Source organism: Hyperolius riggenbachi, chromosome 9, assembly GCF_040937935.1.
Source record: "Hyperolius riggenbachi isolate aHypRig1 chromosome 9, aHypRig1.pri, whole genome shotgun sequence".
Taxonomy (NCBI): Eukaryota; Metazoa; Chordata; class Amphibia; order Anura; family Hyperoliidae; genus Hyperolius; species Hyperolius riggenbachi.
Genome location: NC_090654.1, coordinates 104,902,636 through 104,917,508, shown reverse-complemented (window position 1 = coordinate 104,917,508; position 14,873 = coordinate 104,902,636). Strand labels below are relative to the sequence as shown.

Sequence of the window (14,873 nt, the reverse complement as noted above, 5' to 3'; positions counted from 1 at the left end):
ACAATGGGGCCCCCCAAGCACTCTATATGTAACAATTGATACGGCACATCAAAACCTGCCAACGGCAACTACAGTGTCAGAGGTGCAAGAAGGGCATGGGGAACAGCTTTTTAATGACTACCACTATTCAAAGTATCTATAGAAGTGATTATTATGAGCACAGGACCAATACAGAGCTAAAACTGTAGTTGAGGGAGGGCCCTTCGGGGCCCCTCTGGCCCAAGGGCTCCGATGCGGTCGCAACCTCTGCAACCCCTATTGCTACGCCCCTGCTCATATCAAAAGGCTTGTGTAGCCACAATTAAAGTAAAATACTAACGTGCATGGGAGGGGTTACAAACTCTGCCATTTGGCTGCATAAAACTTCAGCCAGAAGGCGCTCAGTGGCTAACAAGAATGAGGCTTAATAGCACACGTTCAGGCATCTGCATGCAAAAGCCCTAAAGATGGCAGCCTCCTAACACGTCACTACAAGTGCCCTTTATTCATATAAATTCCCAGAAATGTAAAAGGAGAAAAAGAAAAAAAATGCACACAGAAAGTAAAAAGTTACCTTTTAATAAAATAGCTAACAAACATTTACAAATATATAAGTAGAAGTATATAGAAGTTTTCAGGTGATATAATCAAAATGAAGTATAAAATTGAGGGCCATAAATGTTACTAAGGAAAACACTTCCTGCATCGTTATCCAATGAAAAACCCCACTAAAGGTGGGTACACACATCAGATAAAAGTCTTTGGAAAATGAAAGATCACAGACCAATTTTACCCCCTTTCATGTAGTATGAGAGCCATACACTACACAGTCTATTCTATGGAGCTGAACTCCCCATCAGATAAAATCTTTGCAAGATGCTGCACACAAAGATGCTGTACACATGCAACAGATCAGTATCTGCAAAAGATCAGTTCCTGCAAAGAATCCATTCCTGAATAATGCATTCATAGTCTATGATATCCTGCAGATCTTATACACACCTTGTTTAACGGACAATCATCTGCAGATCAGACCCACCAGGATGGATCTTCAGATGATTGTCTGATCTGCAGATCAATGTCCGTTAAACAAGGTGTGTATGAGATCTGCAGATATCATAGACTAAAGCTGAGTACACACGTACGATAATGATCGTTCAAAAACGAACGATAACGACAATCGGACCGATAATCGTGTGCTCCAAATTTTCCAACGATCGTTTTTTTGGACGATAACGACAGTTATCGTTCAATCCGACCGATCCAACCCGGCGGATTTTTTCGAAAGATAATCGTTCAATCGTTGTAGTGTGTACAAAGATCGTCCGATAACGCATGTTCTTATTGCCTGTCATAACGTCACTTCCGTTTGCGCACGCATTTTTTAATCGTTCGTCGTTCAGTACTTTATACTTATATCGTTCACATGTGTACACAATCGTTCATTACGAACGATCTTTTCGGTCTAATTTGAATATCGTGTAAACGTCACGAATCGTTCGTAACGAACGATCTTTATCGGACGTGTATACGAACCTTAAATGAATGCATTTTTCAGGAACTGATCTTTTGCAGATACTGATCTGTTGCATGTGTGCAGCATCTTGCAAAGATTTTTATCTGATGGGGAGTTCAGCTCAATAGAATAGACTGTGTAGGTATGGCTCTCATACTACATGGAAGGGGGTAAGATTGGTCTGTGATCTTTCATTTTCCAAAGACTTTTATCTGATGTGTGTACCCACCTTAAGGCCTGGTGCACACCAGAGGAGTTTTTCTGAGCGTTTTGAGTTTTTAAATCTGCTACTAATGTTATCCTTTGTGTCTGTGCACACTGGAGCAATGAGGTTTTGTAAAAAAAAACATTGCATTACATTGGGAAGAGCTTTTAGAGGTTTCAAAAGCTCTTCCCAATGTAATGCTATGGGGTTTTTAACAAAACCTCATTGCTCCAGTGTGCACGGACACATAGGATAACATTAGCAGCAGATTTAAAAACTGAAAACGCTCAGAAAAACTCCTCTGGTGTGCACCAGGCCTAAGGGCTGGTGCACACCGAGCGGCTTTTCCAGCGTTTCTGCAGCCGCTTGAGCTGCGGATCCGCTTGGTCAATGTATCTCAATGGGGTGGTGCACACCAGAGCGGGAGGCGTTTTGCAGAAACGAATCCTCCCGGAGTGAGGCATTTTTTGGATTTCGGATGTGTTTCTGCCTCAATGTTAAGTATAGGAAAAACGCAAACCGCTCTGAAAAACGCCTGTTCAGAGCGGTTTTGCCGGCGTTTTCGTTACAGAAGCTGTTCAGTAACAACTTGACTGTAACAATATATGAAATCTACTACACCAAAACCGCTACACAAAACCGCAAAACGCTAGCTGAAACGCTACAGAAAAAGAAGAAAAAGCGTTTCAAAATCTGCTAGCATTTTGCGGAACTGCTAGCGGGTTTTGGTGTGCACCAGGCCTAAGAGCTTAGTTTTTGGGATGCGCAGGTTAACATTCATCCACTGCAGTTCAGATCTGCCATGAAAGGGAGCAGAGAAAGTTAAACGAGAACCCGAGCGGGTCTACAAGTGAAAAAAAAAAAACATGCTGCCTTGTCCGTGAGGGTTGCTGAACCAGGCAGTGCTCATTACCTCCTCTCCTCTGATTGACGTGGAGGTGGTGGGGGAGAGGAAGGGAGCAGGCAGTGGAGAGCCTATTAAAAGGCTCTGATAGGCGGGGAAGAGGCACTTTGGCAGCGTTCCTTAGCCTGCAGTGGGGAGCCCCTTCCCCGTAGTTTATCAAGGTTCAGAATGTCGCCAGATTCCAGGGGGGTGGGGGGCAGGCTAGCAGAGCGCAGTGATCAGGGTACACATGCATGTCCTGCAGATGGGAACAAGCCTCTGTGTCCCTTTTTTAGATTTAATAAACCGCCTTGGGTTCTCTTTAAGATCAAGGTCACCAAACATTTACTGTATATCACGCTTATCTCATGGTGGATTCAAAGCGCCAGAACTGCAGCCACTAGGGCACCCTCTATAGACAGTAGCAGTGTTAGGGACCTTCCCAAGGTCTCCTTACTGAACAGGTGCTGGCTTACCGAACAGGAAGAAGGAAGAAGATATGAACCCAGGTCTCCTGTGTCAGAGGCATCCAGCCACCAAAGGATGTTCCCAAACTCTCAGGATAGAGTTTATAACAAGTAAATACAGAAAGACGCATGCCTTATTCAATCAGAATAAAATATATCATTTCCAAGGAGGAGGTAGAGAAAGTACACTACACCTTGGCTGCTTTGAATAGCAGTTTAGCCTTTAGTGTCCTTTCACACTTTGCCTGCTGCATTGTGGCGTAACGGACAATATAAAGGCATCACACTGAGATAAAATTATGTTCCAATAGCGCTTCCACACTGACGTGTTTGCAGTGTGATGATTTTCATCTTAACGCACAGTGTGCTGTGCATTACCGACCAATATGCGCAAACATAAATCTATGGACTGTATGCTGCACTGTACACATTGCATAATACCAGCAACATGTGATGCACCTTGTCATTATTGCTGCAATCCTAGTTTTCAGGATGCGCAAAGCAACAGGTATATGTGAACCCTAACGGTTCCGTCAAAAAAAACCTTGCAACTTTTAAAATATGCTTAGGCAATGATGGACTTACCTCCCCAAAGCAGACACAGAACTGTCACTTTCAAAAACACATCATTTTATTGACATACTCCAGAAAAGGGTTGCAACGCGTTTTACAGGAATCAACCCCTTCATCGGGCAATAAATGAGGAGTAGAACAACAGCAGTGAGTCGGGATAACACCTAGCCTCTGTACAAAGGCGTTTGGCGTTATCCCGACTCACTGCTGTTGTTCTACTCCTCATTTATTGCCTGATGATTTTCTGGAATATGTCAATAAAATTATGTGTTTTTTAAAGTGACAGTTCTGTGTCTGCTCTGGGGAGGTAAGCCCACCACTGCCTCCTCTGCATATTTTAAAAGTTTTATCTTATTTTTAGTCTTTTGGCGCCTCTGTTCATTTTATACTTGCAGGATGAATGCTTTTATGCACATGGCCAACTGGCAATACAGTATATGCTGGGTACCCCAAATTTAAATTCAAGTTCATGCACTTGTGTAAATATAGTAACTTTGCCATGCTTTGCGTGTTTGCGTATGCTAAAATACAAGTAGGTGTTTACAGGGAGGGAGGCAATGTACACAAAAAGGTACCGCAATTGCTGTTGTAGGAAATCTGAGGTATTATAATGCACAATGGTTAATACATTAGGGAAATGTACATTCATTAATACAAAGTCCAATCTGTCCTCTCAGCAGCTGCTAACCACATAACGTTTTTATGACATCAGAGCCTGGCCAAAATTCAACTGCCTTACAACGGATTTATTATTGTTACAGGGAAACACCCCTTCTATTATGAAATGGTCATAAATATGGAATGGTGCTGTGGAAGCCTTTTTTGTTTAATGTTATTCATGTCCAATTTCTGGACCATTTGTTGTAATTTGAAGTAGCAATTTCCAAAAGTTCAGTACAAATGTTGCAGTTCAAGAGAATGAAAATAACCTACTGTAACAGTTCACAGATACTCAGCAATGTCTTACTCCCTGCTCATTCCCCCCACCAATTGGTGTGAAGCCATGCTTTCCTCCTAGCGACTCAAAGCAACGATATGTCATCACTAGGGATGAGGAAGCAAAATCTACCCATGTGTGTTCAAGCAGGGCGCCATCCTCTTAGCACTTCCTCTTTCACAGTGGAGGTTCCAGCTGTGAAGCTGGAAGTGTTAGGAGGATGAGGTGCAGCATGGAGTGCTGTGGCTTGAGGTGGTCATGCAGGCAACTTAAAGTAAACCAGAGCTATAAAAAAAAAGATTTGATACTCACACGCAGCTTACTCCTGCAATATAAACCCGCCCGAGTCCCACGCTGTCCTCCCGCGGTCTGCCGTTAAGCCGCGATCAGCCCCAGTATCTGGCTCAGTCGCGCCAGTTCGGGTCTACTGCGCATGCGCGGAAGGTCTGCACATGCGCAGAAGACCCGGACTGGACCCGACTGAGCCTATTACCAGGGCTGATCGCGGCTGAACAGCAGACTGCGGGAGGATGGCGTGGGAATCAGACGGGTTTATGCTGCAGGAGGAAGCTGCAGGTGAGTATCTAATCTTTTTTTACAGCTACACTTTTACCCTCTGTGCCACGGCTTCCCACTCAAACAAAATCTGGTATAGTTTTACTTCATGCAAAACTGTGCTTGCTCATTCCTAGTTACCAGTCTCTGGGGGGGAACTATCCCCCATGAATGACCAAGTGGTTATAGGGAAGAGCATGGGGAGATTCACAAGAGTGAGCAGGTAGCAGATCATTAAAGTGGGACTGTAGTGCGCAAATAAAAAAGTTGCTTACCTATGGAGAAGGAAGGAACTGGACCCCATAGAGCCTTCCCTGTCCTCTCTCTGTCCCCTCGTTCCACTGCTGTGTTCTTCTACCAGCTTGGGTAGCCTTCGGAAGTACTTGCCCTTCCAAAGACAAGCAGCTCTGTACTGCGCATGCGCAAACTGAGAAATGCACAATATCGAGCCGCTCGTCAGTACTTCCAAAGCCTTCTGAGGAGTCCTGAAGGCGCCACATTTGAACAGGTGGGCAGTGGTGGACTGAGTGCACTGAGAAAGGACCAGGAAGGCTCTATAGGATTCAGAGCCTTCCTTCTCCAGAAAAGTATCACATTTTTTTTCAGCCACTTAACATTTGCTTTACGTAGGAGACAAGAATTTTCTTTTTTAATTTATGAAAACAATAACATGTTTACTACATAGGTTATGCCTTATTGTAATAACAATGTTCTATTAAATGCGCATAAAATGATCTGTTAAAAGTTCTCTCTCCATTACAACCTGAAGCCAGCTAACATCTTCCTAAACTGGCAGAAAATTCAAATAGGCAGGTAGCTGTATATACTGCATAACGATACGCAGAGCCGGGACAAGGTCCTCCAGCACCCAAGACTGAGACACCAAAGTGCGCCCCTCCATCCCTGCCACCCCAGCCGTCACACACTGATTGCTATTAGACTAAGAGGTGCCACAGGGCCCACAACCTCCCCAACACCTTAATATCTAGTTATCTGGCTTGCAGTCACTGCCATGTATCCCCTTTTCATATTTCTTTCTGCTTCAAACACAATTAGGAATGACAGCTGAATGAATTCTGCGCCCCCTCCTACACTGCGCCCTGAGGCTGGAGCCTCTCCAGCCTGTGCCTCGGCCCGGCCCTGACGATACGCAGTGCACTCTGCATATAATATCGCCCATGGACAGGCCAAATCCCTCCCCCCATCTTCACTTTTCATCCAAAGGCATTGTGCACAAGACAGGTGACAACCTGCGCGCAAAGCGATATATTGTTGCCATGGTAGGAAATTAGTGAAATTTAACCTTCCTGGCAGTTTTAGGAAATTATAGCTGACTGCAAATTGAAATGGGAAGAGATCCTTTTAATAACATTATAGAACTTGCACAGCACTGGTTTATGCTTGATCAGCTTTTTAACTAAAGTGATGTTACAATTAGAAAGTACTGCATGGAGAGTGTGGACATGTGACACAGAGACAGTATAAAAAATAACTATTGATTTTGCTCATATAAAGAGATATAATAAGGCAGCCAAATCTCATTTATATACATACATACAACCCTATCAGCACTGTACTTACTGTAATTGTCCCTTTATCCTTCTAACATACTACATTTAGTTTAAAACCAGCTTACTTAATGAGAATAAAGCCATCCAGGAGCCCGCTGGCTCTTTCGGAGTCCAGCCTGGAAACAGAGTTCTGTAAAGGCAGCTGGTTTGATGGGGAAGGAATATGAGAGTAGAACGAAGATGTGAGGCAATAGGTGAGCTTTTCATCCAACTCTGATCAGTATGTCCATTCACCTTATAAACAATAACACTCAGGCAACATTTGTTAGTGTATAACAGTGTGGGAGTGCAGGCAGCCTAGGCAGACAGGGTTCTGTATTGCAGCTGTCCGTATACAAAAGAGCTATGGGGCCTATTCAGATAAAGTGCGGAATAGACAAATACACTCTTATTTTTAAAAAATGAGTGCTACTTTTACAACACCATGTGTAGTCCCCAGGAAACAAAACCAGGTCCCAAACTTTTAAAAGCATCGCATTTCTAGCCCGAGATAATCTTAAAAGACAACCGAAGTGAGAGGAGTATGGAGGCTGCCATATGTATTTCCTTTGAAACAATACTAGTTGCCTGACGGTCGTGCTGATCTATTTGGCTGCAGAAGTGTCTGAATACTACCAGAAACAAGCATACAGCTAATCTTGCCAGATCTGACATACAATATGTTCTGCATATGCTTGTTCAGGGTCTAAGGCTAAAAGTATTAGAGGCAGAGGATCAGCAGGACAGCCAGGCAACTGGTGTTGTTTAGAAGGCAAGAAATATGGCAGCCTCCATATACATCTCACTACAGTTACCCTTTAAAGTGGCGATGAGAAGCTCCATTAACTTGAATGGCATAACTGTTGGTCATTCCTGACAGTTAGTTTAAGGGTAATGGTAAATGGCCCACTGATATTCATAGTGGTCAGGTACAGTTATTTACAGAAAAGTGGCGAATGGAGTGTTTGAAACAAACATCAATTTAACATTAGACTTCTTCCATTCCACTGTAACAGGATGCCTTTTATAAAGTGACCACCACTTACTGAATATGGAGATCGCCACTAAAGCGTCGATAAAAAACGAGAATAATTTGGTAATTCTAACTGTGGCAGTCTTTTTAAATGATCACCCTTCTCATAAGTGTTGAGCCAGCCAAGTGCTGAAATAATGGTACTTTTCTGGTGAATAGTCTAATTATCACTGCATAATAAGACCTGTGTTTCCTCCTCATATCCTCTTATAGAAGCAAAATCTGTACTGCTCAGTATTTGAATTACTGTTCAGGGAGTACCTATAAGGCTTTCTGTCAAGACAGATTTTAAAGCACAGGTACTCTTTTAAAAAAAAAGACAAAACAATCCTTCGAATAGTACTGTAAAAATAGGTGTATAATAAGTGTACCATTTCCATCAAGGCAAGTTATAAAAAAGTCAACCTGAAGATTAAAGAAACATAAAACAACAGAAAATGCAACAAGGAGGGCCTCATCCTTTCCTCCACCAGGGGAACGCCCCTTTTCCAGTCTCTTAAGCGTTAGTATAGGCCTTCCTAAGCCAGGCATAGAGTGTTATAAAGGCTCAGTGATTACTGTAGTCCATGTGCAGATACAGAGCACATATATGCTTTGGTACATCGCAGAGGTCCATGGAACAGCTGACCTTGTCAGAGGTGAGTCTGATTTAGTTAACTAGGCTTCCTCCATCTATATTAATGCATGTGCTTTGTTATTAGCAAATGTTATTGCTGCTGGTGTGAGTCACTATATGTGAGTCATTATAGCGCCACAGGCACTGGATGCTGCAGACACACTTGTCCCTCCCCCGGGAAGAGAAGAGGAGACTGGATATAATGCTGCACCATGTCAGGGATGCAGGGGAATGTTGGGCCGCTGTCCCCCAGCATGAAGCGGCCATCTGGCATGACGATCACCTTCACATGCAATATGCTGCTGCGCCCTCTGTGGAGGAAACAGAAATGGAAGGTTGTGAAACATCAGACATAACCATTATATATTTTACGTTTGTACTGCGACATATATCCATTATATTTCTAAAGTTGCCCATTCACTGTGAGACGTCCAACCATAGTTTAGATCGATTTCTGGCTGAAGTCAACCGATAGGACAGGATGTTTTTTTTCTTAATGGTCGAGAAAGGGTGGGGAAGCGGAAGAACCCTAGGGGGAGGTTAGAGCCGGTGACGGGCACCCCCTGGGTGTACCCCCTGCTAATACTGCTACCTTGCAGAGTGTAAGCGCAGAGATGAGCTGTCATACTCACCTCTTCATCAGACACGCTTTCTTCTCTGTGCTTCCATCATCTCCTGATGCCGTAGCGACCTGTCAACACGGATGCCCTCATATACGCCGCCAGGTCATGGGGTATGGGCAATGACGGCAGCCATATTAGCGTGGAGGTGGAGTATAAGGGAGACCTGGGGGATCCTCACTAGCTCTAGAATAGCGGTGGTACTATTGATTTTTAATAGATTTGCAGTGTGTAGCAGTGATAGATCGCTCTCTGAACAGAGGCTCTGCACAGATCTGCAAGTGCTTATGTCAAAAGAGGTACAGTTAGATTTGGGCTCCGGAGTTGTAGATTTTGGTGATTATAATTGTTGTAACTGTACTATGTGCTGAACTTCTTCTGTACCTATGGTAACCACTATTGTTTTGTACTACACTGAGAGGCCAGAAAAATAGAGACACCACTTATTTGAAAGTAAACCAGTCTGACAGTGACGTAACAACGCACAGTTGCTTATATAAGGACTTTGCAAAGGTTGGGCTATAGCAGGAGAACATCAAGAGTGCTAATTATATTACAGAAAAATAGAAAAAGATGCCTGTAGTGGGCCCAGGAACGATGACAATGCACCTTGCCACCATGTTCAATCAGTCACAGAGTGGTTTGAGGAACATCTGAGTTAAACCTGCTTCCATGGCTATTTTAGTTCCCTAACCTCAATCCTATTTCCGACTTCAAAGGCTGGAAACACCACCATCCAATCTCACCCAACTCAATGCTGCCATTATGTCAGTATGGGCCAACATTCCTCAACAACGGTGTCAGCATCTTGTTGAGTCCATGCCAAGAAAAATATTGGCTGTGATCAGAGCTAAAGGTGGACCGACACGTTATTAGAGGTTGCCTCTAATTTTTGGCCACTCATAGAAGATGTTGGTGCTATAAATATATTAATAAAAAAAATGTTGATGCCACAGATAAAGTTAAAGCTGAGGCTAGTATGAGAGTTAATATAGGTGTTAAAGATAGTCTCAGCAGTAATGTACGGTATACAATTAGAAAGAGGATTAAGTGTAAAGGTAAGGCAAATTTCACACTGACATGTGGCATTGCGTCAAATAGTATAATCGCATGGCAAACTCAATGTGATTATATTGTAATGGTACGGTCACATCGGCGCACTAGCAGTGCGGTGTGATAAAATCCATTGGTATAACCCGGTCCTGAACAACATGCACGTTTACAGTTGCGGTAAGGAATACTTTTTATGTACAGTATATCATACTGTATGCGTTGCCTTACATGCATTACCCACAATGTGGCTTTTCCCCTCCATTGTAAGCCTGATCTTACAGGATGTGCAGCACAGCACCCCAGTGTGCAACTGGTGTCGCAAGAACAGCGGACCAGCCCTTGGTGTAAAACGTTTGGGGAATCCTGCATGAGGGCTAGAAGCCATTTGGAATTGCAAAAAGCTATAAAACAAGCTAGCATATTCCGGAGTGCAAGAATGCGATTTTGGACCCTGTATTACTCCGAAAATGCTGCACCCTGCGCATTCGCAATTTCGGCAAATGCAGCAGTGGAATCACTGACATTAAGTCACATTGCCAAAAGAGCTTTTGGAATCCCCGGCTATTCCTTGAAAGTGCAAAGCGCTGTTGAAAGCGATTTAGTTGGCCCTGGGCCTTAAAGAGACACTGAAGCGAAAAAAATATATATGATATAATGAATTGGTTGTGTACTATGAATAATTACTAGAAGATTAGCAGCAAAGAAAATATTCTCATATTTTTATTTTCATGTATATAGTGTGTTTTCTAACATTGCATCATTCTATAATATGTCCAGATTACACAACACTCAGCATTCAAAATGATTCTTTCAGAGCAGTCTGTGAACTAATGACCTCTCCTCTGGCAGAGAAAAAGTAAATAGTTCAATAACAGTTGAAATAATAAAAGTCAGATAACAGCCCTCTCCACGACTTTGAAAGTCGCAGAGCTTAATGGCTTGTTTGCATAGAGATAACTACTGGAGTTTCGTAACTCTTCCTGTACTGGAAACAATTAGACTGATGTATCTGATCTTAATGTTTTATTTCTTAGCTGTACTACACATACAAATCATAATATCATCATTTTTTTCGCTTCAGTGTCTCTTTAAGGATGGAAACACCAAATCACAAGCCTGAGATTCTACAATTAATGGATTCCTAATGCTAGATTTTCTGGCAGATTTACTGTCAGATCGATTATTTCCAACATGTCCCATATGATTTCCGACCGTTTTCCGTTCACTTCAATTGGAAATCAATTGGAAAATGCTCGGAAATCGATCGGAAATCTGATCGGACATGTTGGAAATAATCAATCTGACAGTAAATCTGCCAGAAAATTTCGTATTGTGTATCTAGCATAAAACTACTAACTGAAATAGTCTTAAAGAGACCCTGAGATGGAGGATTAGCATTAAAATATACATACCTGGGGTTTCCTCCAGCCTCCTCAGGCCCGATTGCTCCCACTATGTCCTCTTCTTTCTCTCCGTTTGCCTGCAATTGGCCCGGGAAAGTCCTCTGGTCCAGGGCCACAGTGTCGGACTAGGAGCTGGAAAAGCTGAGGACATCCAATTGCTGGCCAAGCAGCAGTAATCAGGTGTTGCTGCTCACAGCGAAGATTTGCTGCAGGTTTCTATTGGGAGTGATAACACAGGGTTTCTGCTGCTTGGCCAGCAGGTGGATTACTTCAGTATTTCCACCTCCCAGTCCGACACTGCAGGGCCAACTGCGCATGTGTGACCCGGCCGTGTGCTCCAGCCACGTTCACATTGTCTGGAGCTTTCTGCGCCAACGCTCCTGGCAACGGGAGCAAGACAGGGAAGCATGTCTGACTGGACTGTGCATGCGCTGACTAGCCCCAGCTGAGGGATTGTCCAGGGCCAGTTGCAGGCGAACAGAGAAGAAGAGGACGCCATGGAAACGATAAGGCAGGAGGGGGCTGGAGGAAACCCCAGGTATGTATACATTTTTACTAATCCCCCATCTCAGGTGCATTTTAAAGTGTACCAGGGACAGCGAAATACAAAGTTTTTTACTTACCAGGGGCTTCCCCCAGCCCCATAAGCACGGATGCGTCCCTCGCCGTCCTCCAACAGTCCTCCGTTTAGCAGTAATTAGTTCCGGTATTCGGCTCAGTGAAGTCAGCCCAGGTCTTCTGCACATTCAGTGATGTCAGTCCGGGTCTTCTGCACATGCGCAGAAGACCCCGGCTGACTCAGTCTGGAGCCGACTGAGCCCATTACTGGGGCTGATTGCCAATAAACGGAGGACAGCGAGGGACACATCCATGCTTATGGGGCTGGAGGAAGCCTGGGTAAGTAAACATATCTACATTTCTGCATCTCTATACTAGTGCAGAATGCAATTTTTCAACTCTCTGCTCCAAACCCTTTCCCTGCTGCAGGCAATTAGAAGCATTACATATGGAAAGATGGAGGATTCACACAGAATAAACATATAGGTAAGATGAAGTATTCTAACATGGTGCATGGATTGTAGTATGGCAGATAGAGCCCTCAGCCCTGTGTTTGACGCACTTACCTAACAGACAGGAAGTACATGCTCTCAGCCTCCGTGCGCAACAAGAAGCTTCCTGGGTCACTTTTGTGCAACCTTTTCTCTGCATCCGTGCAGCTCAGAGGGCCATGAAACCACCTGAGAAGATAGTGGATGAGATATCAATCACATTATCCTGTACACAGCACCACAGCATCTCCATTAGCAACCCAGTGATTCAACAACATCTTAAGGTACCCACAAATCTAGCAATGTATGGGCAGATCGACCAAGAGACAGATCTCTCCCTAATTTAATTTATTGGTTTATGTTGGTTGCCCATAAACCGCAGGCCAATTCCCAGTCGATTTCATGAAATCTCTCAGAAATTGGCTTTGCGATGCCCCCAAATCCTGGCTTCCTCCACTGCATCGCCATTGCCGTCACACCGAGTGCCAATACGTGGTGGCACGTATATCACATGGTGCGTGTGACATCACACCTATGCGTAAAGCGGTGGTCGGGCGATACAGTGGAGGAGTCTGGGAGTCGAGGCAGCTGGAGAGCTGAGATTTACAATGCATGGGCACCGGGTGAGGACATTTACATTTGAGGGGACAACAGCCGGTGTCCGTCGCATTTGTCACAGTATCCCATGCCACTACCACCGCGTACCCAAACGGCCACGTCAGACTGAGATTTTCCAGCTTGATTGATCAACACATTCAAATAATTTTGCCATAAAAACAGTCAAATCATCGATCTGGCATGCTTGTGGCACAAATTTTCATCGAATTTGGGGCTTAATATCAGTAGCTGTATGGCCATAATAGCATAATAGGACAATAAATGCATTGTCCTCATTATACTTTGATAAAGCCGACCCACCATGGCCCCAAAACAATTGTCAGCTATTTGATGATGGATTGCTGATTAAATACATTTGGATGGACTTATGTTGGTGTTCTGACCTGCTTTGGACTTTTCTGTTGCTACGGAGGAAGGAGGTGAAGGGACAACAGAAATGTATGATGGAGCGGATTCCAGGGGGAAGGGTGAGGAGTAGAACATGCGCTCAGGTGTCACAGAAGTGCTGCTGTAGCAACATTGAGACACACCAGTACCAGGGCCGGCCCTAGACTTTTTGCCGCCTGAGGCAAATTTTGAAAAAATTGCCGCCCCCCCCCCCCCCCTGTGGGGGGCCGCCGAGCTGGAGGGGTAGCGGGCAGGGGGGTCGGACCCCCCCTCCCTTGCCTGGTCCCCCGATCTGCGCTCCCCTCCAGCTTTAAATAGTGAGTAAGCATCCGACAGTAAGAGGCACGGGCGGGGGATCACTCACCTCTTCCTCGTTCCAACGTGCGCTCCACTGACGTCACTTCCTGCAACGCCCGCCACGTACAATACAGTGGGCGGCGTTGCAGGAAGTGACGTCAGTGGAGCGCACGCCGGAACGAGGAAGAGGTGAGTGATCCCCCGCCCGTGCCTCTTACTGTCGGATGCTTACTCACTATTTAAAGCTGGAGGGGAGCGCAGATCGGGGGACCCAGGCAAGGGAGGGGGGGGTCTGACCCCCCTCCCCACCGCTAGGCCCAATACCCCTGTCCTGCCCGCTACCCCTCCAGCTTGGCGGCCGCGCCCCCCCCCCCCCCCCCCGCACCCACGGACGGGCGGATGCCGCCCCTAGAAGTTTGCCACCTGAGGCAAAAGTTTCACCCCGCCTCATGAGCGGGCCGGCCCTGACCAGTACACATGTTCGATTCTCAGTCGAGACAGCCCTGTGGTCTCTCCTGAAGAGTGTAATGTATTCATACCGCATGCATAGAAATCTAATGTTAAAGCTTTTTAAATAGCACATAATTCAAAAGTTCCTTTTTACTCTTGATTGGAGTTCAGTTTTAACAGTGTGTGAAGGTGCATTTATTTTGATGCAAGGACTTACGCATGTCTTTGTAGTTCGGCACACATGGGTTTCCGCACTCTCGAGCAGTCAAGCTCTTTGGGTGGCGAGTTAGGCTCTCTTTGAATAGCATTAAGCTCAGGACTTGGTGGATGCAGGTTTACCGGGCTCCTTGGTGTGGACTGCAGAAGCCGCGCCCTCATCTGAGGAGATCCGCACTGCCAGCCCGACCCCTCGAACTGCACTGGAAGAAGGAAAAGAAAATACCGTCAAAACTGGATGATGTGAGCGTATGTTTACGTAGGTTTCTTAACTCACGTTGAAGTCAGAGGGATTCCTTGGATTAAAGCTGGCCATACACTAGGCCGATTCCCCGCCGATCGACAGCAGATTCAATCACTGGGATCGAATCTGCTGTCACCTCGTTCACGCTACACGCTAAATTTCGATCTATTTTGTCCCGAAATAGATTGATCCCGTCGATCGCTCCTTGCGGGAAATTACTGT

At 45.0% G+C, this 14,873-nt stretch overlaps 1 protein-coding gene across 5 annotated transcripts in view; it reads right to left on the bottom strand.

The window, feature by feature from the left end:
* Positions 1-5,179: 5,179 nt before the first annotated feature.
* The window catches only part of LOC137531694 (SH2 domain-containing adapter protein D-like), a 56,984-nt gene continuing 47,290 nt past the window's right edge, over positions 5,180-14,873 (bottom strand). For all 5 annotated transcript variants that reach the window (XM_068251645.1, XM_068251646.1, XM_068251650.1 and 2 more), the window contains 3 exons: positions 14,409-14,610; positions 12,515-12,628; positions 5,180-8,625 (listed from right to left, as the gene is read on the bottom strand). In XM_068251645.1, the coding sequence (XP_068107746.1) occupies positions 8,442-8,625; positions 12,515-12,628; positions 14,409-14,610 (500 nt within the window). In that variant the 3' untranslated portion in view covers positions 5,180-8,441. The remainder of the gene's footprint in view (positions 8,626-12,514; positions 12,629-14,408; positions 14,611-14,873) is intronic.